Source organism: Rhinolophus ferrumequinum, chromosome 25, assembly GCF_004115265.2.
Source record: "Rhinolophus ferrumequinum isolate MPI-CBG mRhiFer1 chromosome 25, mRhiFer1_v1.p, whole genome shotgun sequence".
NCBI classification, from domain to species: Eukaryota; Metazoa; Chordata; class Mammalia; order Chiroptera; family Rhinolophidae; genus Rhinolophus; species Rhinolophus ferrumequinum.
In genome coordinates this window covers 21,909,349-21,934,918 of record NC_046308.1, presented here as the reverse complement: position 1 = coordinate 21,934,918, position 25,570 = coordinate 21,909,349, and the positions used below count along the sequence as shown (strand labels likewise).

Genomic DNA, 25,570 nt, shown 5'->3' with positions numbered 1-25,570 from the left:
AAAGGGGATCAATTGAATACATGCATTTACTCTGGCTTCCCACTGAAAACAAAACAGAAAAACAAACCAACAAAAACCCCTGAAACATCTGTGGGGCCCGCCAGCCACCTACTGAGGCAGCACACGGGCACAGCCACTTCTGTAGAGCAGCAGCTGCACCCAAGCCCACGCGCTTTCTGGGCCCCTCCACACCCACGACAGGCCCCTGGCTGGAGGCCTGCCCAGCCCTGCCACTTGCTGAAGGCACCTGAACGTGAGAAGGTATGGGCGGGGGTCATATCTGCCCCTTCTGGCTGAGCCCAGTGTCTCTGGGCCTGCTCCTTGCTGGTACCCCAGGGACAGGGCCCAGCAGGTCACCGTGAGGAGCCGTCACACAGCGTGTCACAAAGCATGGCCACTGGTGAGCAGGGGCTGTTGCTCTACAATGTCAGCTCCCTTCTCGATGCCGCGACGTCCCCCATAACTGAATGGCTGAGATGCTGCCAGGACACTCGAGGTCCCATGAAGGAACGACCATGCTGACCTGCAGCCGGAGGTGATGCCCGGATTCCTACTCCTTTCCCTGACACTACAGAGGAAAGGTCACTCGCTGGCTGGCAGCTCTGGCCCCAGCCTCCCCGGAGTGTCCACACACTGCCTTGCTTCCTTTGAGCCAGAGGTGTCGGCTGTGTCCTCCTACAGGAGAGGGTCAGTGATCATGGAAACAGCCTGCACAGGGCTTGCTCTTCCCAATGACTCCAGGTCAGTGTAGACGGGGGTCTGCGGGTAGAGTCTGGGGGTGGGTGGCCAAGCCACATAGGGCCCAGGGTATCAGGAGGGCACATCAGCCTCCTCAAGGAGCTTTAAGGTGGAGCAAGATCCTGCTGGGTAAAGACAGCCCTCAAGGACGATGGACAAGGAGGACGTGTGCCAAGTTCAGGACTCCACCTACTTTTCAGGGCCCTAAGGATCTTTGTACCAAACATGCTCCTAAAGCAGGAAGAGACTGCACCAAGAAAAGCAAGAAAGTTGAGGAAAAGTGTCAACTGAGGAATGGGGAAAGCTTCAAATATAGTAGCTGTGTGGCCTCGAGCAAGTTACTTTATCTCTCTGAACCTCGGTTTCCTAATCTGTAAAACGGTGAAACTGGACGTTGGATAAGAAGCCCCACAGGGCAGCTGTGGGTTACACAATAGCTTCCCCGTCCCATCCTCATGTTTCAGAGTAAGAAGCCTGCGCAGCACTGGGGTCTTTGGAAATCACAAAAGCGTAAGTAAGAAGAAGCAGTCTTGTAGCTTCTTAGAGGCACCCGCCCACAGAAGCCACTGAAGCGAAAAGACACACTAGAAAGCTCTTCGTTGCAGCAACAGGAAAACCGGATTCCTCTAGTTTTTAAACCTGGGTGGAAATCACCCAGAAACAAGCTAAGCAGATGGGGGAAGGTATCTGCCATTAGGGGCAACGGGACCAGAAAGACAGAGCTGCAACCCACCGCGCGGGCAGCAATCTTCTCAGCCCAAGAAGGAAGGAACATGAGAGCTCAAAGGGGTGCCCTTGCCCCAGGGCAAGGGGGTGCGTGTCTGGGCCCCAACGCACCAAGCAAGTGCTCTCCTAAGCCACAGGACCACTGAGAGCAGTGAGACTCTGTGCCAAGCTGGGCCAGCATGCCAGCTCTGGGACAACCCCTCTACGTGCCCACAGGCGGGGCCAGCCCAGCGGCCTCTCCGAGTGTGCAGCAGGGCATCTGCTGAATGTGCCACTATGCACTCGCCACACGACCTCAGGGCTCAGTTCCACAACAGTAAGGTGAGGTGACAGCAGGACTGTTAATGACAACGAGATCTTGAGGGAAAGGCCCCGGTTAAACGGATGGAGTCATTGTCAGCACCCCCTTTGGTAAAAGGGAGCAAGTACATTCCACGGAGTGCAGGGACAAGAACCTGGATGTCACCCCTGCTGGTCACCACCGCGGGGTCACCACCGCGGGGCCACTGCCGCGGGGCCACCACCTGCAGGGCCACCACCGTGGGGCCACCACTGCTGGGGCCACCACCTGCAGGGCCACCACCACGGGGCCACCATTGCGGGGTCACCACCGCAGGGGTCACCACCGCGGGGCCACCACTGCGGGGACACACTGCTGGGGCGACCCTGAAGGTCCTCAGCTCAAGCTGCCTGCCTCCTCCACGCTCGGCTGACACGGTTCCACGATGACCCTGTACCACACATCTAGCAGGCAGTCCCCATGCCCCAGATGAAGGGAGAAGGCAGGAGTTTAGTGACTCGACATCCAAGCTTGGCTGCTCTGCCACCTACTTGCTCTGTCACCACGTCTGAGCACATGGCTGTGCTTCAGGGAGCCATTGGGACAGGACAGCTGCCTGGAGCTGAGCCCGAGCCCCGTCCCCCACCTGGCCACCGCCCTGGGACTCACGGCCTTGGTGGATTCCAGGGCGCCCGAGGCCAGCGCGTCCCGGCTGCCCCTGGCCTTGCTGCCGAGGTGGGGTGAGGAGGAGGGTGAGTCGTCGATGTAGGGCAGCCCATCCTGGTGTCGGCGCTGCTCCTCGGCCCGGTCCGCGGCACAGCCATAGCCAGGTGGCGTTCCGAATGTCGTATCTGTGTGTGCAGAGAAGCAGCCTGGGTTAGAAACAGGGAGGGGGGCTGAGGGCTCGTCGGCTTGGGAGTGTCCACGCCCCACCTGTCCCAGCAAGTACCCAGCTGACACCGTCACCTGCAGGCATCAAACAGGGACCTCAGGGATGCTGACCTCATCTTCATAACCGACTGGCCCAAGACCCCAGGGCGAGGAGAAGATGCACAGCGGCTCACTCCCCAGACAAAACGAGACGGGGCTTTCAAATGCTACCTGGGCCTTGCCTGCCCTTGTCCTGGAAGAGGGGCTTGAGACACTATAGAAAGGGGGACCCCACATACTAGCATCTTGCTGTCAGGGACGGTCCTTGTACACGTATGTGGGGCGAGCAGCACAGGCCTGCACACCTGCCCAGGTGCGAGCCATGGCCACCATGAGCAGCACCCCGCACCCACGTCTGCCAGTCCAAGCCCAGGGAATGGGTGCTGCAGCCTTCTTCCAGCCCTCATCCTGTCCCTTGCTGACTCACGGACCTTCCCCCGGGGGGTCTAATAAAATCCCAGACCATCTTTACCTCACGCAAAGTACGCCTATGCGAACAGAGGGTGGCTTGTCCTACGACAGGCTCCTTGCCGCTGGGGACTATCTGGTTATGGAAAGTAACACCTCCTTCCGAAGACACCCCGAAGACAGTCACCTCCTTCCCAATGGCACTCACAGAGCCACACCCGTTGGCCTTTCTATAGTTCTGTTCCCAGACTCCTCACCAGGACATAACCCACAAGGCCTAGCCTGTGCTGAGCCTCAGGTGAAGGCCACTTCTTGACTTCTTCCAAAGGGCACTTTCACAGCCATGGGGTTCCCAAGAGGTCACACCGATGGGGGAAATGTCAACCAGGTTATGTCACTTTCACCACGACTCACCTGCAAGCAGACCCCCCCCCCAAAGGTTACGAGCACAGGTGGCCTCTGCAGTGTTCATTTGTCAGACAACAACAACTTCTACCACCAAACACCCACTCTGGGACTCAGGCTCCAGGTGTGGTGGTACCCAGACCACCCAGGCCAGGTGGGCACAGGGCCACCCACGGACTTCTGGCGCTGACCTAGCTGTCCCAGAGGGAGCCAGTTTTCGATTCTTTCCACATGGGCAGCTGGGAGGAGCTGTGGCTGGACTGAGCAGGTGCTCGACGCAGGCCCAGCCTGGATGCCAGTGAGTGGCAGTGGCTCCGGTGCCGAGCTGCGGGCGCCCCCGCCGGCCACAGTCCCCGCTTCCTCCAGTGCCTCTGCCTGTCCCGGTTTTCTCCCTCCAGGTCCCGGCACGTCGCACACCCTCTAACAGGTGTCCTTCGCCCTAGCAGCACAGCAGCATCCCCGAGGACCTTCAAAAACATAGCGAAGCCGACCCCAACACAGTCCAACTGACTCAGACGCTCAGGGGGGCCCGGGCCCTGTTGGTTATAAAGGCTTCCCTGGGGACTCCAGCTGGCAGCCGGGGCTGAGACCCGCTGCACTACCCCAACACAACGTCTGGCACTGACCCCCCCGCGTCCCGTGTCTGCACACAGGCGCCAACTGCAAACGCCACGCTGGGTTCTACCTGTGTGTACGTGTGGCCACAGGAGGGTCCCAGTAAGGGCTAGCTCTGGGTTGAGCGTAGCAGACGCGGTGGGGGAAGCCCGAGAGCTGGGTGGCCTCCTGCCGAATCCCCCAAGAAGCTGTGCAGAGGTGCCCTGGGCTCCTTAATGCATAGACCATTGAGGGGATTCCAGGAACCAAGACCACCACGTTGCTATTAACACTCAGGCCACCGCAGGACCTCAAGATTCTGCAAAGGCATTCAGCTAGGTCTCCCTCAGCATCCCTGAGGACAACCGGGGAGAGTTCAGTTGTATTAAAAAACCCCAAAACAAAAAAACACAAAACCCTGTTAATGCAGAACCCTAACTCCACACCCTACCCCCCAAAATGATCTGACTTCAGCTTCTACTTCCTTTGGGGGAATCAGAGATTTTTTTTTTTAATAAATAAAATGAGCACAGAGGTCTTATCCACTCAACATCCAGGATACAAAGCCTATGTCACAGCAGCCCCTACTAGAAACCTGCCCACGAAAGGCAGCCTGGGAGGAAAGCCTCAGCTATCAGGTAGGGCTGTCCTCACGACGAGCCCAAATGGTCTCCCTGGGCCATAGGGTCGTCTGTTTCTCAGTTTTCCTGACTTTAAAATCTCAAGTGTGGGGCCGGCTCGGTGGCTCAGGCGGTTGGAGCTCTGTGCTCCTAACTCTGAAGGCTGCCGGTTCAATTTCCACATGGGCCAGTGGGCTCTCAACCACAAGGTTGCCAGTTCAATTCCTGGAGTCCCGCAAGGGATGGTGGGCAGTGCCCCCTACAACTACGATTGAACATGGCACGTTGAGCTGAGCTGCCGTTGAGCTCCCGGATGGCTCAGTTGGTTGGAGCACGTCCTCTCAACCACAGGTTTGCTGGTTCAACTCCAGCAAGGGATGGTGGGCTGCGCCCCCTGCAACTAGCAACGGCAACTGGACCTGGAGCTGAGCTGCGCCCTCCACAACTACGATCGAAAGGACAACAACTTGACTTGGAAAAAGTCCTGGAAGTACACACTGTTTCCCAATAAAGTCCTGTTCCCCTAAAGTCCTGTTCCCCTTGCCCAATAAAATCTTAAAAAAAAAAAATCTGAAGTGTGAACTAAACAATTGACGGAGGCGCACTCAGGTCTAAAACGCTCCTGTCACTCTTCAGTGCGGTCAGCTCTGCCCTATTGACCCCGACTCTACCTCCCCCTGACCCTGCCCCCCACGCTTGCTCTGGACCTGCCTTTACATTATTAGCTCAGGATTATTAGCATCCACACGTTCTCTTCATGAACCTTTAAACTGATTTGTTTTTTATAAACAACAATATATTTTTTAAGCCAACACATTCTTTATCGTCTTTGTCTGGGCGCTGCAACCTAATTTCCAGGCCAGTGACTACACTGAGGTCACATCCAAGGACATACCAACGCCGAGTAAGAACTTCAGGGTCACACTCGGGGACCCAGGGCTCACTCCAGAGGAGCTGCAAGATTTCACGCTTGTGAAACAACGTGCTGCTGGCTTAGTGACACCCTGGCGAAAATCCGGTGTAAGAACCAAGTGCCTGGCCAGTATCAAAAGGGCCACCGATGGCTGTGGACACTTCACTTCCAGCAGGTGAGAGCAAGGGACCAGGCTTTGCAGGCAAACTTCACTGGGTACCCATGAGGCTCTGGCTAACTAAAAACCGAGGCGTCTTCCCTCTGGGTACACGTCTCCCTCACCAACGTCTGAGTGACTGATGCTTTTAAGCCTGGGATCTGGACGGCCGGACACCCCGCAGGTGGAGGGTCTCAGCTCACTGTCACTGATTCCCCCAGACTGTTCCAATGCAAGTGTGACGGGGGTGAGGGAAGAAAGCCCTCCATTTCCTTATCCCCCATTCTAACCAGCACGCAAGGACCTGCCTTCCTCTCACACTGGTTTTTCACACCTGAGGTCCCCCCACCAAACAAGGTCCCCCTCCTCTTGGGCATAAGAGTTTGAAAGCTGCCATCTCCCCAGAATCAGAGGAAAGTAAGAGAGAGGCTCGTTCTTCCCACCTCTACCAGCAACATCCAGCTGGAAAAGCTCCCTGGGCCTCCACAGCTCGGTAGCATTGGGACCTGGTGGCCATAGCAGTTGCGCACTTCCTGCAAAAATCCACCCAAAGCTGAAACCAAACCCTGGAGAGAGGTGGATGTGGGCACGGATCCCATAGCTACAGGAAGCTCAGGGAGATGAGGGAGGATCAACAACAGCTAAGCAGCTGGGGAAGGGGGAGAGCAAGGCCGATTCTGGCCCCGAGCTCTGCAGAGAGAGGCTGGCTTAGTGTGGAGAAAGGACAAGCACCGTGAAATAATCGCAAACCTCCCCCTCTCCAGGCAAGTTGGCTTAGCAGCCCCAATCCCACCACTCTACAAATCTATTCTCTGCTGCAAGAAAAAAATGGCCAAAGGAAAAAAGAAAAAGGGAGGAATAAGTCCCAGGAGGAGGAGGTCCTCCCAGACAGTGCCCAGGTCATGCCCCCTTCTTACACCTCAAGGACAACACTGCTTTTAAAAAAATCTTTCAAATATGTAAACATAGAATTACCACATGACCTAGCAATTCCACTTCCGGGTACCGACTCCAAAGAACTGAAAGCGGGACTCGAACAGATATCTGCACACTCATGCAAACAGCGGCATTATTCACAACCGCCAAAAGGTGGAAGCAACCCACGTGTCCACTGACGGACGGATGGAGAAACAGAACGCGGTATGGACATACAATGGGATATGACTCAGCCTTAAGCAGGGCAGGACATTCTGACACACAAACATGGATGAACCTGCAGGGTATTATGCTCAGTGACCGGAACAGGCCAGTCACAAAGACACACTTAGTATATGATTCCACTTAGATGAGGTACCCAAAGCAGCCAACTTTATAGAGACAGAAAGTGGGTGCCAGGGGGTAGGGAAGGGGGAAAGGGGAGCTGTTGTCTAATGGGGACAGAGTTTCAGTTTGGGAAGAAGAAAAAGTTCTGGAGATGGACGGTGGCGGTGGTTGCACATTACGAATGTATGTAATACCACTGAACTGTACCCTTAAAAATAATTTAAATAGTTCATTTTCTGTTATGTATACTTAACCACATAGACGTACACACCCACATTCCTAAGCTCCCTCCCAGCCAGTGGCAATGGTGGGGTGGCTGCGCTGGGGTAGGGCATGAGGGGGACCGCCCTCGATCACCAGCAGCCCTTTGCAACCACATCTGAAATAAGCACAGAACAAGCACAGTATCGAAACTTCCAAGCAGTATGCTCCCCGAGTTGAGAGCAGCAGGGTGATGGGATATTCTTCTCCCCATGTATTTATCTAATAAGGAAGTATTTATCTAAGAAGATTAGATGTATTTATCTAATAAGTAAAGAAAAGCTTTGCATGTGCTCTGTCAGTGTCACCTCAGGAGGAGCACCTGGCATCACACTCCGGGGCCACACAAACTGGCACAGCTTCCAACAACCACACGATGGGTTCTGAGCCATCTCAGCAATTACAGAGCTAACACATCCCCTTTCCTGGGCCTCTTCCTTGCCCACCCACGTTTTCCCAGATTCCTGCCAGCTGATTTTCCGAGGTCAGAGGAGAAGCTGGCCCATCACAGATCACACCCGGTGCCCACACAGGGCCCCTCGATGACAAGTGAATGGCACGTGCCTATACCCTCAACACTGTCCTCCCTGCTCGCAGAGAGCCAGACCACCTCTGTCTTGAAAGCACCAGCTGCCTTCAGAATGGTCTCAGTCCCTTCAGCCCCCAACAGCCTGTCCGTCCGTCTGTCTGTCTATTCTCCAAGCCTTTGTTCAAACAGCTCCAGTAACTTCGACACTCCCCTCCCCATTCTCATTTCGCCTGTGCTGCAGGGGCTCCCAGGAAATGTGCAGAACCAAACTCAGACCGCTGGCCACACATCATTTAGGAGCAGCCAAACGGAGGCCCTCATGGACCCAACGTGCCTGAAGGGTCCCCAGATCCTGCTTTCAGATGGCTTGTTGCCGCAGAGGTGTGGGATCCAGGATCCCAGCTCCTGGCCCACCCGTGGCCCATGCACCCTGCAGCAAGCCCTTGGGACAACAAAGGTTATGTTCTCAGCCCTCCCTCCCTGCCCAGAACAGAGAGAAACAGCTGGAAAGGGCCACGGGCATGATTCTCTAATAAACACTGTCCCAGGGACCAGAGAAAGAGAGGAAGAACACCAGGAACTCGGGTGGGAGAGGCAGAAAGACCACGGGCAGGGCGGTCTCCCATCCCTGTTTACACTCTCAGCAAATGGCTGAGCTCTATTTATTTACAAAAGTAAAGCGGATGCAACACCACCTTCCTCCTGGCGGCTGGGCCAGCTCCTGAAGAAAGGCACCTGCAGAGGCGGGCCTGGAGCCCCAGCCCATCACGCCTGCAGGAGCCCTCCTCTCTCAGCCCCATACTCTCCCCTGGCTCGTGGGCAAGCAGCACAGTGGCCGTGGAGTGGCGTGGACTGGCTCCTTTTATAGATTGCAGCTCACATCCTTGGGGGATCGGGTGTGGGGGGGGGCTGCCAAGCAGGCATCGCCCTGCCAGGAGAGGCTCTGAAAACTGCAGCTGAAGTGAAGAGGTCCAGGTCTCACCAATAGGCCCACAGGTCCCAGGGATGAGTGCAAGTTCTGGGTCCCACACCTATTCACAGCACAAGCCTTCCTCCCACTGCCCTGGGAGCTGAGAGCAGATTCTATCCATGGGTCCTGCGGTCAGTGTCCGAGGGCTGGCTCTGCATTATGCAGCAGAACACTGCGCTCGTACGGTGCGGGAATATCTGCGGCGCTTCAAGGAAGTAAGATTCCTGAGCAGTGGCAAAGCCTCAAATCACTGACATATATTTGTCAAAATATCCACTAAAATACCCACTGTCCTTTCCTGGGCGTGTCCTCTGCACTAAGCACAGTGCTGAACACCCACACATGTCATCTCCTTGAATCCTGTCCATCCTCTTCGTGGGCAGGAACTTCTAGATGCCCATTTTCCAGACAAGGAGACCGAGTCTCCGAGAGAGGAACAGGTGGAGCCGACTGCATCCAGGTTCACCTGTGTCACCTGTCTATTCAGTCACATTCCAAAGAAAAGACATTTCTAAAACGCTGAGTTGGTGACCCTATGAACCAGCAATTCCCTTCCTAGGTACATAAGTAAAAGAAGTGAAAACAAGGTGTGCAAACCAAAATTTGTACCAGAATGGTCACGCAGCATTATTCACAATACCCAAAAGCTAAAACAACTCAAATGTCCACCAACTGATGAATAGATAAACTGTGGCATAGCTATACAATGGAGTAAGATTCAGCTTCCAAAAGAAAAAGTACTGAGACACGCTACACACAGATGAACCTTGAAAACATTATGCGAAGAAGACAATCACAAAAGACCTGATTTGATTTATATGAAATGTTCACAATAGGCACATCCACAGAGACAGAAAGTAGATACTGAATGCACATGCAGTTTCCTTTTAGAGGGATGAAAGTATTTTGAAACTAAACAGAGGTAGTGGTTGCACAACACTGTGAATGTACTAAATGCACCTGAATTGTTCACTTTAAAATGTTTAGTTTTATGTTATGTATTTTCACCTAAAAAAAAAAAAAACCCAAAAAAAAAAAAAACACCCAACAACAACAAAGCCAGATCTGTTTTCATCTCTCGAACAGGGAACCCGACACACAATCCAGCTGTTTCCTGAAGACCAAGAGCGTCATTCCGGACAGACGTCAGAACTACCTGGCACCCTGACCCCGGGCCACCCGTGGGTAGTGAGAGGCTCCTGTCTTTTCTGAGTTATCTGGTTGGTCTTCACGGTGGTTTTTTTTTTTTTTTGCTTTCTCCTCCATGGTCAGGCTGGCAGCTGTTCCTTCTTGCATCTACACTACTGAGTCAAAATTCTTTATAAATAAGGATTAGCCAACGCATCCTGGCAAGAGGCCTGCCATCAGAGTCTGTGGTTCTGTGCTAGGAAGGACACAGAAGAGCACCCTGGGATCCTGGGACCTCTCAGCCCTCATGCTGTCACCCCGACAATGACATCACCAGGCCAGCATGGAAAGGCCAGCTGCCCAGACAGAAGGAGGTCACAGCCTAGACCAGCAGGTGCACAAAGAAGGCCTCGAGACTTGTCAAGTCCTCCTGCCAGGCCGCAAAATACCAGTCGGGAAGGGCCTGCTCTCCTGGAAGGGAGAGGCCAACAGGTACAATAGCTCTCACGACTCCTCCCAAGCAGGCTTTGGGCTGCAGCTGGTCGGAGACTGAATTACCAGCAGGTCAACTTTGCCTGTGACTTTCAGCACTAAAGACTGAGTGCCCCCACTGTGGGCAAACAAGGAGCCCCAATCAGCACCCAGAATGCTGTTCAAGGACCTTCTGTCTCCAAGCACCCACGGGTACCTAAAGCTCCTCGATCCTCAGGCATGGAAAGATCAATTATGCTCTGGACCTGGGGCTGGAAGCAGCTGGTGCCAGGGCAGGGCAGGCAGAGGCTGGAACCCCAGCTGGGAAGAGCTGCAGCCCTTGGCCATGGGATGATGTCATTATTATTCTTCACCACCACCTTGACTCTGAAACAACAGCGTTCAGAAAGATTTCTTGGAGGCAGTTTGGCCCCAGACGATCAAACTAACGTATTTATTGAGAACCTAATATTCAGCCAAGATGTACGACACCCTTACTTCATGCCAGGCACTCTGCTGGGCCAGTGAGATCAAGGACCACATATTCAGCCCCTGGCCCCGGGGGCCGGCAGAATCCCAGGAGTCACATGACATGTGCATCACAGCAAATCCACCGACAAGCGGCAGCTGGACTTTCAGGCAGGGCAGCAGAGACCATCTCCCCGAGGAAGTGACCACAGAGCCAAGACCTAATGGAGAAGAGAGAGGCAGATGTTGGCTCCCCTGGGTCACAAAAGTGGGAAGGTCACTGTAGTTGGTTGAATGGTGGCTCCAAAAAGAAATGCCCACATCCTCACTCCTGGAACCTGTGGGTGGGACTTAATTTGGAAAAAGGATCTCTGCGGATGTCATTCAGTTAAGGACCTTGAGATCAGATCACCATGGGTTACCCTAGAGATCCTAAATCCAATGACAAGTGTGCTTATAAGTGACAGAAGAGGAGAAGGCTACATGAAGATGGAGGCAGAGATCAGAATGACGTGGTCAAGCATGGGGCCAGCAGGAGCTGGAAGGATCCTCCCCCAGAGCCTCCAGAGAGGATGTGCCTGCCTTCACCTTGATTTTGGACTTCAGCCTCTAAAGCTGTGAGAGAAAACATATTTGTTGTTTGAAGCTACTGAGTTTGTGGTCATCTGTTACAGCAGCCGCAGGTGACTAATACAGATGCAGCTCATGGCCTGGAAGTGAGGCTAAGGAGTCAGAGAAGGTCCCGCCCAGGCCGGGAAAGGGCCACAGGACTTTCTGGAGGTGAGGTCTGTGCGAGATAGAATGACCGAGCCTTCAATCAGAAGAGGGGCTGCAGGACGCCCTATGAGGGAGCTACGAGTTAACTTAGCTGCGGAATCTCCTAGGGCTCACGAATTCAGAAAGCCTGGGAAAGGCAGCATGCTGGGAGTAAGACGAGAGAGGCAGGAAGAAGTAATTTTGTGGAGAGCCCTGGGTAGCAGGCCAAGAACTCAGGCTTTGATTTACGAGGTATCAGGGGCCATGAAGGTCTGGAACAAGAGGGGGGCCCCAGGGGGCTCAGGGGCAGGTGACTCCCTGGCAGCACATCTGGACCTGAGGCTCCTGTGGTGGTCACTCCAAAGGGATGGGTAGAGAGAAGGTCTAGCTTCAGTGGGAGCAGACACCACGACACTGAACACACAAGGAACAGGCCAGGCGAGGGGGCGGGAATGGAGAGAGGAGAAAGAGCAAAGGCCACGCTGAGTTTCGGGCACCCAAGGCCACCTTGGCAGCAGGAGGCTGGCCAATGAATCACTGGGAGGAGGGTGGGAGGCGCAAGGTGGTGAAAGTGGGCAGTGCCCTTCGAGAGAGGATGGTCTGGGAGTGGCGTGGGAAGTGAGGCAGGAAAGCCATCCGTGAGGTCGCTCAGTACTGGCAAAGGCACAGGATCTGCTTCCCGAAGAGGAAACGAGGGCAAGGGAGAAAAGACGGTGTGAAGGGAGGACTCCTCCAACTGGCAGTCGTCACATGGAGCACGGGCCAGGGCCCCGCCGCGGGCAGGCAGGCTGAGCTAGGAGGGCAGGAAGCTCACCTGTTCCCCATGTCTGCCTTGGCACTGCCCCCCCCGAAGGAGCCCTGGGAGGGTTGGGGAGGAGTGCAAGTACACCCATCGTTCACAACGGCTGAAAGGTGGAAGCAACCCGGAGTCCATCGGTGGATGGATGGAGAAACAAAATGTGGTCTACACCTAAAATGGAATGTTCCTCAGCCTTAAAAAAGAAGGAAGTTCTGCAATATGCAAGGCATGGATGAACCTTGAAGACTTTATGCCAAGTGAAATAAGTCAGCCACAAAAAGACACATACTTACGATTCTAATTATATGAATGCGTGCGTCGCTAGGGCTGCCGTTACAAAATAACATACACTGAGTGGCCTAAACAACAGAAATTTATTTTCTCATAGTTCTGGAAGCTGGAAGTCTGGAAGGAGATCAGCACGGTTGGGATCTAGCAAGAGCTCTCTACCTGGCTTGCAGACGGACGCATGCTTGCTGTGCGCTCATAGGGCCTTGCCTTGGTACGTGTCCGTGGAAAAAGAGAGACAGCAAGTCCTCTGGTGTCTCCTCTTACAAGGACACTAATCCCATCATGAGGGCCCCACCCTCACGACCTCATATAAACCAACTTATCTCCCGCAGGCCCTGAGGAGGTAGGGGTTCAACATGTGAATTTGGGGGAGGGAGAAGACACAAACATTGAGTCCATGACATCCCTGGTACCTAAGACAGGCAAATTCACAGACACGGACAGTTGAATGGTGGTTGCCAGGGGCTGGGCATGGGGAGAACGGAGCGTTATTTAATGGCTAGAGTTTCAGTTTTGCAAGACGGCAAAGTTCTGGAGACGGATGGTTGTGATGGTTGCACAATAATGTAAATGTCCTTGGTGCCGCTGAACCGTACTTAGAAATGGTTAAGATGATACATTTATGCCGTGTGTATTTTACCACAATTGAAAAAAAAAAAAAGAATGAACAGCCAGGTTTAGAAACTAAATTTAGAAAAGCAAAGAACAGTGTTATGGGTTGAACTGTGTCCCCCCGACCCCAATTGATAAGCTGAAGTCCTAACCCTCAGTACCTCAGAACGTGACCTGTGTGGAGAGACAGTATTTCACCAAGTTAAAATGAGGTCATTAGGTTGGGGTGGTTCTGATGAAATGGGGACATTTGGAGACAGACTGGCACAGAGGGAGAACACCGTGTGAACATGAAGACGGCCACCTACAAGCCAAGGAGTGGGGCCCAAAACATATTCTCCCTCACACCCCTCAGAATGAACCAACCCTGCCAACATCTCAATCTGGGACTTCCAGCCTTAAGAAATGAGACAATAATAACGTCTAGCACTCGAGCCACCCAGTTTGCAGTTCTTTGTTACCCAGCCCTAGCAAACGAATACACACAGGAACTGTGGAGAGCAGACCCCCCCAGTGCTAAGGAGCCACTTCCCACCCATCGCAACCATCAATGATTCACCAAGTCATGGAAATGGGGCTCTGGCCAGCCGGCTGCAGCTGCCTGGGGGCCATCCACGCTCAGCAGCGTGCCCCCAGCACCTCCAAAGTCCAGACTCAGATGGCAGCAAGAAAAGAAAAGGGCAGCCACTGAGCCCCACGCGGTCAGAGGGCACCAGGCCAGCCCCGGGCTTGTACCCTGCAGCCACCCAACATACCCGTGCGCTCCTGGGCCCTCCTTACAGCACTGTTCTCACTCAGAAGCTAAGTTACGGAAGATCTGCCCCAGACCCTCCTACTGGAAAATGGACCAGAACCACCTGCTATCTTGTGACTGTATACGTCAGAAATGAGAGAAACCAAGCCGTATTCTGAACCCCCTGCACAACACAACCAGCTAACTGCCCCCTCCTTCCAGGGCAGAGCGGGAAGGGTGAGGGGCTCCCTAAGTGAAGTCCCTACACCTGCACCTTTTTCCTCCACAACCAGAGGGCCTGAGAATGGGACTCACCTCACTCCCATCATCCTGCTCCGAAAGGGGGGCTTACGTGCACATAAGGAAACAGACGGTACTAAAGGGACAAGCTTGCAGCACCCAAAAGTCAGAGACTAACGCTGGGGACAGACTGACCACATGCCTGTTATGGGCCGAATATCTGTGCTCACTCCCAATTCATATGTTGAAGCCCTAACCCACAGTGTGACGGTGTTTGCCGGTGGGGCCTTTGGAAGGTAATTCAGTGCAGATGAGGTCATGAGAGTGGGGCCCCCAAGATGGGATTAGTGTCCCTATACAAGACACCAGAGTTCTCTCTCTCTCTCTCTCTCTCTCTGTCTCTCTCTCTCTCTCTCTCTCTCTCTCTCTCCTATGTGAGGACACAGAGAGAAGGCAGATGTCTGCAAGCCAGGAAGAGAATCCTCACCAGGAACCGACGACGTTAGCTAGCATCCTTATTTCAGATTTCCACCTTCAGAACTGTAAGAAATAAATGCCTGTCGTTTAAGCCGCAGTCTGTGGTGTTTTGTTATGGGAGCCCCACTCCCTCCTCGGTTGATTCCAAGGCCTACGTCCTTTCTGTCGGAGGCATGAATGAGGAGATGGGCTAGCGCTGAGTCAGTCTCCACACTGGGAGAAGGAACCACCTACTCACCCATATTCCTGCCCTGCCGGGGCGTAGCTCTGGCTCAGTCCCGGGGGGCTAGTCTGCAAATCTCACCATCTCACCCCCACCCTAGCCTCGGGTCACCCCAATCTACAGTGCTCCTGGGAGGTTCACTGGCTGCTAGATGCACAGAGGGGAAGGCACCCAGGATGCCAGCCTGAGGTGGGGGCTCAGAGACCCGCCCTGGCGGGCAACACACAGCAGCAGCAACAGTTCCTGGCAGGCGCGCTCACGCTTCCACAAGGGAGACATCAGTATCTCTTTTTTGCAGATGAAACCTGAAGGCTTGTAAGTGGAAGCAAAATGCCCTGAGCCCCGCAGCTAGTAAGCTGAGGTGCAAGCGGGATCTACCCATGTAGGTCTGCCTGGCCAATGCCACCTCTTATAGAATCAGAGGGTTTAGCCACAGCTGGATCCCCAACTTGAGGCATTCTGGGGGTGAGCTGGGGCAGGAGGATGATATTTTATATTTTGCATCAGAATTTGAGATGTACCAGATGTGAGCAGACATTAAAAGCTAAGGAACAGACCAAGAGGCGGCAGGGTTTTGAAGTCTAGGCCAAAATGGATTTTCTCCTGGAAAATCTTCTGTGTGCATGAATCAGGTGGCCAGAAACTATCCCATCCTTGACTTACATATTTGGAAAAGGAAATACAATCCTTCTGTTCCCAGCCTCCCTCCCCACCCCCGCCCATCAAACCTTCATGGACTTATATCATTTCCCCAGAACAGAGACAAAAAACAAACCAGGATTACCAAGGCCGCGGAGGCTCAGAGGATTGTTTTATCTCAACATTCCCACCAGTGAAATGGGGATAATGACACTCCACCCATCCCCCTGAGGGGTGACGAGCAGGCCACTGTTCCCCTGCCAGAGGGAATAGGCGTCCAGAAGCACAAGTATCATTTATCATAATTATCTGAAGCGTCAGCTATTCACATGCTCCAACCTATGGTAGTTATAGGCACTACGCAGCTCCCTTCCAGAAAACCGCATGATTTCCTCCTGCCTGACTTCTCCCAACTGGCTCTGCCCTCTACTTCCACAGCAGGCTGAGGGCTCCTCTTGGGGAAACGTGGCAAGGCCCACATACGTGGGCTGCTGGGAAGACTCTTCTTGGGGCTGGGAGCCACATGCCAGCAGGGCCTGGGGCACCTGTCGGGCCGCGGTGGCGATTACCGGAGGGTAACCAGAGGGTAAACCTGGCCCGGTGATCCCATCTGTTTGGCCCACCCCAAAGCCCACCAGGGCTCCAAATGCTGGCTGTACTCTGTCCATCTCAGTCAGAGGCCCAGAGCTGGTCCACCAGGAAAGCTGAGTGCCCCCCAGCCCATCCCAGACTTGAGGTGCTTTCGCAGTTCTCTTCTGCAGCAAGAAATCAGCAGGAGGAGAGCTCTCCCCATTCCCCTGGGGCCTCAGAGTCTGCAGGCCACAGGGCTTCTGTGGCACACAGGGTCTCACAAACAGCTGAGGGGCCAGGCAGGGAAACAAGCTGGTTAGGATCTCAGTCCAGATGCAAGAGAAGACGGAGACTAGCCTCAGCTCCTGACCTGAAATTTGAAACTGCCACGTGGGAATTACCACCTAGGGCGATAATCCCAGGTGTCATCAGCGTGTGACAGCCCGGACCAGGCTCACTCCCCAGCCAACCAGGCTCCCATCCTGCTCCCCGCACCTCCCCACCCCCACCGACGCAGCTGCCAAATGCCCACTCAGGGCTCCATCTCTGCCACCTGCTGGCCCAGCCAGGAAAGCAGGTCCTGACAAGGGTCGGGTTTGCAGGGTTCCAAAAGCCCCTTTTGGGAAAAGTGGGTCCTCTGGGGAGAGACTCAACCCACGGATAGGGCAGTGTGGACCCCCACTGCCCTATGGCCGTCAGGTGTAGACACACCAGGAAAAGCGCTGCCCTCCAAGAATCCTCGGGGAGACAAGGCACCTGGAAAGGCCCCCAGAGGTGTCTAACACCAGCTCTTAGCCTGGCACTTAGCCCAGAAATACCCCACGTCATAGAATAACAGCTTGGCTCGACTGGTCATTCTGCCCAGCACTCACCATGAGGCTGGCACCTCAGTCGGGTACTTAACTGATAGACAGAATCTGAGCTCAGACTTCCCGGATAGGCCCGGAGAGAATGTGGCCCGTTGCTGCTCCTCAGGACCTGGACCCCAGTCCACTGCTTGAGGTTGCTGTCCCGGTGTCCCTTTACCTCCAGAGTGGGCACTGCCATGCCCCGCAGAGGAGAGCAGTGGAGACCCAGTCAGATCACACACCCACGACAGATGTCTGGCACACAACAGGCATCCAGCAGGTGTCAGCCCTCTCTTGGTCTTCGTGAAGGGAACCCCGGCCACTAACAGCTGGTGGCTCTTGGCTCTGCCCACATGAATCCTTCCCATAACAAACGCTTTCTGTCTTCTTAAAATCACTCTTGGCTGTGCAGGTACGTGTCTCCCTGTTCTCACCTGAAGGGCATACACACCACTCTTGGCTGGAGGGTGAGGGATGTCACCAGGAAAGCTGGGGCAATCTAGCTGGACCCAGACCATCTCAGAGCCACCTTCCAAAGAGGCTGCATGAGTCAGCAACGCAGTGGCAGTGCAGACAAGCATCCCCTAGCTCCCTCCAAGGCTCAGCCCTGGTGTGCCCTGGCGTGGCAGGGTGGAGACGAGAGGGAGGAGACAGCCATGCTCCAAGCCACATGGACAGCTCCGCATGGACAGCCACATGGAAGTGGACAGCAGGGCTCAAGGAACCTGTCTGGAGAGACTAGCTTTTCTCCCGGGGGTGTGAGAACCTGGAGGGCACCTGGGCGGCACAGCAGCATGCGGAGGGCCCTCAGAGCCAGGTGACAAGCCAGGCCTCTAGCCACCATCCCCACCGGCGCTGGGGAGTCAGCCCCCACTGGCACAGCAACCTGGCCTTGAGCAGTAGGCACTCTGAGATGTCCCTCCTTGAAAAATCGGAAACACGCACACGCCCACATATCCCAAGGTGCCAGAAAGGCCCATGACTCATCAGTGCCGCAGGACACCCCTTCCTTTCCGCAGCCTCCGTCAAGCCTTAGGACTCGTAGGCTTGGACACCGACGTCCTCCCTCTGTGGAGAAGTTCCCTCAATCAAAGAGCACCAACGTCGGTTTACAGCCAGTCCCCTGTCTGAGAAGGCAGGGCCACAGCATTTCTGCTTCCAGGGAATTCAGAGCAGGAAGGAGACCCTTGAAGTGAAACAGGACTTGAATCTATTCTCAGGCTCCTGTGCTTTTTACCTTCACTGTGTCTCAGAAATCAAGAGTATCAGGTGCAACGTGCTACAGAGCCAGGAACGGCAACGCTGACCTTCACCAACGAGCCCCGTGAGCAGTGGTCAGATCGTGTCCACAAACCCGTCTCCTGCACTCCCTCCATTTCACAGGCGTCGTCAGGCTGCCGTGGGTCTCTGGGCCCGCAGCCTGGGCAGCACTCGGGCTCAGTCCTGGTGCCACTGCTCCAGCTCACACACTGGCCGTGTCAGGGCTCATGCCCCCCACCCCGGCCTCCTTCTCCCTTTGCAGGTTTAGCGCCTGCACTCTCCCTCCTGAGCCCTGTAACCCGACCAGACTGGGCGGCCTCAGTGTCCCATTCCGGGCTCTCCATCCTGATGGCTCTCCCGGGCCTCTGAATTCTACCAAGTCTTCACAGCCTGCTGCTCCAACCACCCCTCCCAGTGTGACGTAACCTGACACTCCCTCCCCACTGCCAGGGGGACTCTCTCCCAGTTTCCTTCTCCCTCTCGCCCTGTGTAAGAGCCTTTCAACTTTCCACCGACTTTCCAACCTGTGTCCAGATGCCAGAACTCTCCTCACTACTCATAAGCTCCTCTGGACGTCCCTGAGTCCCATTCCTCACCAGGCCACTGCCCACCCAGGACCCAGGGACCACTTGTGGACAAACCAACCCCCTCCCACTTATCCAACACATGTTGCCATCCCAGGGCCCAGATCAAAATAAACAACCACCCACCCCTATGCATACCCACCAACACACTGGGGTGCCAGGAAACACAAGATTAAAGGAACCCCCCTTTTTAAAGCTGATTACACATAGTAAAATTTCCGTTCACTATCTCCGGAGAGCCCAGCTGTGCATGGGGCTCTGAAAAAGCTCACACAGACACCCCACAGCTGACAACCATCCGGAGGACTTGCCTGGGTTTCAGAACATCTGAAGGGTGTTTGGGTTGAGCTCACTTCTGAGTCATAAAAACCAAGTGATTTTTTTTGGGTCAGTGACAACCAGGAGAGCCTGCAATGTCTGCCCACTGACCCCACGTGTCCATGGCCCAACGGCTGGTTTTCCATGGGCCCCTGGCTGGCACACCTCCTGCAGCAGGCGAGGTCACTGTGTTCCACTGAGGACTGGAAGGGAAATGCTGACGGAGAGGGAAGCGGGACGCTAAGGACCCGGGCACCTACTACGTGCACACATGGAGCTAGCACTTTACATGCATCATTGAACTCGAGCGTCATGTTTTGGGAAAGGGGAGGGAAAAAAAGCAACGATGGTGTCTTTTCTGTTTCCAAACAAGAACAGCCTGTCACCACTGGGCAGAGAACTGCCACAGGCTGCCTCTGCCAAGAGAAGGGCCAGTGGGAGCAACGAAGAGAAGCTGCCAAAGCTCGGAGCTGGAATAGGCTGCTTGGAAGGAAGCGTGTTTCAAGAACTGAGCATCCGGGACACGGGGCCACAGACAGGCACACAGGCCCTCGGGAGGCTCCAGTGCAGACGCTCCCCCCAGCTCAGGGCTCTGCCACGAGTTGTCAAGGGTCCCAAGAGACCACAGAAGGTGCAGAGGAGCTCCAGAGGGGAGATTTTCCACCAGATCCCAACAGTCTGGAAAGATTCTTCTCTCCGAGGCTCTGGACCCCAGTGTAGGCTGAAACCATCGGAGTGGCTTTCATCCCTCGGCATCGCCTCCTTACAGAGAAGTGTCTGTGTGTGTGGCGTGTGTGTGCACATGTGCATGTGGAGCATATGCTGTTGTGTGTGTGCATGTGTTTGAAGTATGTTTGTGGCACGTGGTATGTGAGTGGCACATGTGTGCCTGCAGGCATTGCATCCACTGAAGGAAGCCTAGCCCACCTCCGCAGGGTGGCAGTGCCCACTCGTCTTTGCCAAACAGACACAGAACAGAGGCTCCGTGACCTGGCTCCTCAGCGTCAGGTCTTGTTAATAAGACCTCCCTCCACCTGCGCAGCACCGCAGCACTTAGTCTCTCTCCTTGGCTGAAGCAGGACGTAACCACGCAACCCACAGGCCTATCAGGGGGGATTCTGACCAGTCACAGGGACACACAGCTGGCAAGTGGCCGAGCTGGGCTGGAACTTCGTATCTCCGTTAGGCCCCGCCTGCCCCCAGGCTCCTGCCTCTCTAGGTGGCAGGGCCGGTTATCCCCTCCGGCAGCCCACAGCCCCCCCAAGGCTGGCTGCACCTAAGCTGCTGGCTCAGGGCAGAGCTCACACTGGGCAGCACAGACGTAAGCTCAAACCCAGCCCCACCCCTGCCCAGGTGGGTGACCTTGGCAAGTTACATCTCTCTGCGCTGCAGGCTTCTTATTAAGAAAAAGAAGCTTCAGCTGGTCAGCCGCCTAGCACTCTGAGTAGGAGCCAGGCACTGCGCTTGGTGCAGCACCCAGGACGGCACCCACGCAGAGGTTCTACCACTCGCGAGGCCAGGAGATCTGATATTGGCAGGCCCTGTGCTTGGCTGAGCACTGGGTCTCGAGGCTTCCCACTGCTATGGAGCTGAGAAAGCAACGTAAAATTAGGAAATACTGCTAAGGTCTAAGTTAGTAAGTCGACAGTGAGTCCCTGGATGAGAAGGCTAGAGCAGACAAGGTTATCTCAGTGTCTAAAGAAGGGCGGCCTTTGGACAAGCCCAGGATGCCCAGGGAAAGAGAAAGAGGATGGGGAGACCCCAAAGACTGACTCACTCATCTGGGACTTCCCTCCGCCACCTGCACGCAGCTCTAGCCTGGGATCAGATTCTCCCTCTGAAAATGGGGCATAAATGTGGGAGTGGGCATGGGTGGGGACATAACTCACGGGCCCATGTGCTTCACGAGCCCAGCCAGATGGTGCAGGTGGCCTGAGTATCCAGGGAAGAACGCACTGTGCATTCCTGCTGGATGCCATGCCTGCTCCGCACAGAAGCGGGCAGGGAGGGCACAGCCAGCCCAGCCTCCACACAAGGCAGCCGCGTGCACGGGGCCTCTAACCCCACAGCTCCACCCAGCACGTGCTGCCGGGCCCCGTGCAGAAGTACAGCAAGGAAAGGGTCTCCAACAAAACCCCTCCTTCTCCGTTCCCGAGCACCTATAAGGAGCCAGGCTGCCATGGACCTTGCTGTTCATCCTGACAGGGCTCTATCAATTCCTACAATCACTCTCGTTTGACAAACGGGAAAACACACACAGAGGAACAATCACTCACCTGATGCCATCCGCCCCATCAGATGGTTCCGGATGCTGTGCTCCCCACTCCACCTGTGGCCCCCACCACAGAGAAGAAGGAACCCCATAACACGGTGGGACACATTCCACGAAGGAACGCTATGTGTCCATGACAACTGCTGGGGGCGGGTGCTCCCGGGAATGACAGCTGGACATGGGGCTGGGGGGTGGGCTCCTGAGAAGGCAGGCCTGGCATGCAGGGCAGGCGGGGTGGGGGGCAATTTCTGGGATCCTCTGGCCAGGAATCCCTGATGTTGCCAAAGGTCTCCATGCATTCATGGCCTGCAGCCTTCCCCCCCCCACACCCCTACCCCCACCCTGAAACATGGGCAGAACATTTAGTTAATGTGCAGACGGCTGTACCTACCCTGCAAGGACTTGTGAGTCAGGCCATGGCAACAACAGAAGGGCCTGGAGCAGAGCAGGAACTGGCAAACTGGGAATGCTGCTGAGTAACCAGCAGAAGGCAAAGCAAGGAGCTTCTGCAGCACCACGGCCTGGACATTGCTCCAGCTTGTCAGGGACAAGGCCAGGAGGGCCACAGAGGACCAGGCCTGAGCCTGGAGTGAAGGTGTCGGCTGGGCCAGGCTAGGGGTTTCAGGAGGGGCCGCAGCGGAGTTAGTGGGGAAGGCGGAGGTGACCAGCACCAGCCACACCCTCAGAGTGACGTCAGGGTGGTGGTCAATCCCAGAGAGCATCCGCACACAGAAGGAAGGACAGTCAGAGGCAGACGCTTGACCTTCCAGTTCCGGGGAGATGGAGAAAGCATATGCTGCCCGTTCCCACTCACAACTGAAACTTCTAGACAAAACACACGAAGTAGGTATCATGGGACATGGGAAAGGCAAATAAGAGCAGGACTATGGAGGGAGCTCAGGACTTGAGGGACGCCCTGGCAGTGACTTGTCTGGTGGTGGTATGTGTGTGTGTTTTAAACTTTCTCCTTTTTAGACCAGTTTTAGGTTCACAGCAAAACTGAGCAGAAGGTACAGAGACTTCCCCCACCGTAGCCTCCCTCACTGTCAATATCCTGCACCAACCAGAGTGGGACCTACAATCGATGAACCCACAGTGACACATCATTATCTCCCAGAATCCATAGTTTGCACTAGGGTTCACTCCCGGTGTTGTACTGTTGTACTCTGGGTCTGGACGTATGTATAATCGCACACATCTACCACTATAGTGGCACACAGAGCAGACGGGGGTTTGGCCTATCTATCCCAGCCTGGATCCTAGACCAGCGCAAACCACCAACAGTCAGACAAAAAGAAAACAAACAAACAAACAAAGGAGCCTGGTCTTTCTAAGCCAAAGGACTCAGAAAGTGGCATCAAACTCTTGATCTTGCTCCAGGTGAACAACAGCAAAACTGAAGCACTTGGTTGCCCTCCTCACAGATGCAGCAGCAGTGGCCCTGTGATCGCTCCACTCTGCCACCAAAGATGCAGAGTCCCTACCTCCACTGGCACAGTGGCAGCGGACCCTTAGTGTGGAACTAAGGTGACAGCATGGGAAGGTTGGAGCCTCAGCTTTCTAGTCAGAACCTGGGGACGCAGAGAGTGTGGGGACAATCATGGAGAAGAGGGAGCTGGAGAAAGGATCCTTTTTATTTGTATGTGAAGCCCTGGGCTCACCCCCAAGCTGCACAGCACAGGTTTGGGAACCGAACTACACCAGTAAGAAGTAAGGCCAGTGCCCACATTTCAGACTGACCCCTGGGTGGTGCACAGTAGGGTGTGGAATCACAGGCCACAGAAAGGGGGCCAGGACATGCAGTCTCAATCTAACTGGGTTAACTGCCTGTTTAAACAACTCAATCAAGATCTCCAGAAGGTTTAAACAGAATCTAGAGTCTCATAACATAATATTCAAAATGTCCAGGATCCAATCCAAAACTACCTGACGAAGACCCAGGATACCTAAACAACTGTCAAGGAAAAAGGCTATCAAGAAACATCAGCCCCAAGATGACCCACATGTTGGAATAATCAGAATAAGACTTTAACGCAGCCATTATAACTATGCTCCAAGAAGTAAGGGCAAACACTCTTGAAACAAATAAATGGAAAGACAGGAGTTCTCGGCAAAGAAATAGAGGCTATAAAAAAAGACAGAACCGTAAGATAATAAAATCTGTGTTGTTTTAAGCCACTAAGTTTGCAGCAATTTATTACAGCAGCAATAGGAAATTAATCCGTGTGTCTTTGACCATAATGGAATTAAAGTAAAAATCCATAACATAATGACACCTGGAAAAATCTCGAAATATTTAGAAATTAAACAGGATGCTATGAAATGATCCACATGTCAAAGAGGAAGTCTCAGGATAATTAGAAAATAGTTTGAACTGTATTAAAATAAAAAAATAAAACATCAAAATATTTAAGATGCAGCTAAAGCAGTGCTAAAAGGTAAATTTATACTAAAGTATGTACTGAATGCATACATTAGAAAAGAAGAAAGGTCTCAGTCAATAATTTAAATTTCCATCATTAAAAACTAAAAAAGACAGCAAAATAAACCTGACAGAATAAATATAAGAGCAGAAGACAATAAAGTTGAAAACAAAAAAATAGAGAAGTCATTGAAAACAAAAGCTGATTTTTTTTGCGGGGGTCAGGGGGGAGGAGGAGCAATAAAACTGATAAACCTCTAGCTAGACTGACCAAGAAAAAAAGAAAGAAGACACAAATTAGCAAAATCAGGAATGAAAGAGGGGTATCACTATGGATCCCACAGATGTTAAAAGGAAATATTACGAACAATTCCACGTTCATAAATTTCATGACTTTAGATAAAATAGGCCAATTCCTTGAAAGACAAATTTCTAAAACTCACTCAAGAAGAAACAGATAAACTGAACAGTTCCATATCTATTAAAACCATCAAATTTTCTGTTAAAAACTTTAAACAAACAAAAAACTCTAGGCCCAATTTCACCACCAAACATTTACAAAAGAAATAATACCAATTCTTCACAGTCTCTTCCAAGAAATAGAGGAGGGAATACTTACTTCTAAACTCATTTTATGAGGCCAGTATTACTCTCATATTGAAACCAGACCAAGTAAGTACAAGAAAAAAGGATAGATTATTATCTGTCAGGAATCCAATGCAAAAATGCTCAACAAAAGACTAGCAAATAAAATGCAGAAAAAAATGAAGCAAAACATACCCAGACAATAATACATCACAACCAAATAGATTATGCTCTGGAATGCAAGGCTAGTTCAACACCCCCAAATCACTCAAAATTCCCCACATTAACAATGAGAAAAAAACACATGATCATATCAATAGATGCAGAAAAAGCATCTGACCCTGCAGGTGCCTATCAGATCAGCACTGGCTATTGCTGCTGTTTCCAGAAGTTCCTTGTTTGGTCAAGGCAGAAGACAAGAGATACAGATGATGCTTACTGAGCTGTTTGCTTGTTTCTCAGGAAGGCTCTTTCCAAGGCTCTGATTTGATTTCAGACAGAGAGTAAACTCCCTTGCAAAATGTAAGGCTGGAGGACTCACTCAGACCTCCATACACCACCCAAGAGGAGGGCCCCAGTCTGTGACATCAGCAAAGTGGCAAAGTCTGCCCCCGTCAAAGCGAACTCTGCCCTCCTACTTCCCCACTAGCCTCTGACTAGGCTCCACGCCTGTTCCTCCAGGAGGCGCCTCAGACAAACGCAAGTGGATGTTCCTCAGCCCACCAGGTCAGGAAATAGTATCTGCCCTGGAGGAGAGGAAAGCCTCAACCCATTCACTCTCTCCGGGAAATTTCCTGAGACTTCCAAGTCTGGTTTCCTCTCAATGGAACCTGCTGGGAACGACCCACTAAAATGCGAACGACCCACTAAAATGCTCACACCCCTAAGCATTCACAGGCTGACTGACAAAGGCTGCGGGAAAGGGGCCCTGGGGCTGACAGTAACTGAGGCAGACCACGGCTCAGCACAGAATCACAAAAGAACCTCATGAAAGGGTCCAGCCGTCTAGATTCCTTGGTTGCAAGAACTGCCTAGAAACCAAATCTCCAATAACTCAGGGCCCTGAAAGTTCTAATGGGC

At 53.5% G+C, this 25,570-nt stretch overlaps 1 protein-coding gene across 2 annotated transcripts in view; it reads right to left on the bottom strand.

Annotated features, from left to right (window-relative positions):
* Positions 1-25,570, bottom strand: part of BCR (BCR activator of RhoGEF and GTPase) — a 118,573-nt gene that overhangs the window by 54,586 nt on the left and 38,417 nt on the right. For both annotated transcript variants that reach the window (XM_033097510.1, XM_033097509.1), the window contains one exon: positions 2,414-2,595. In XM_033097510.1, coding sequence (XP_032953401.1) covers positions 2,414-2,595 — 182 coding nt within the window. The remainder of the gene's footprint in view (positions 1-2,413; positions 2,596-25,570) is intronic.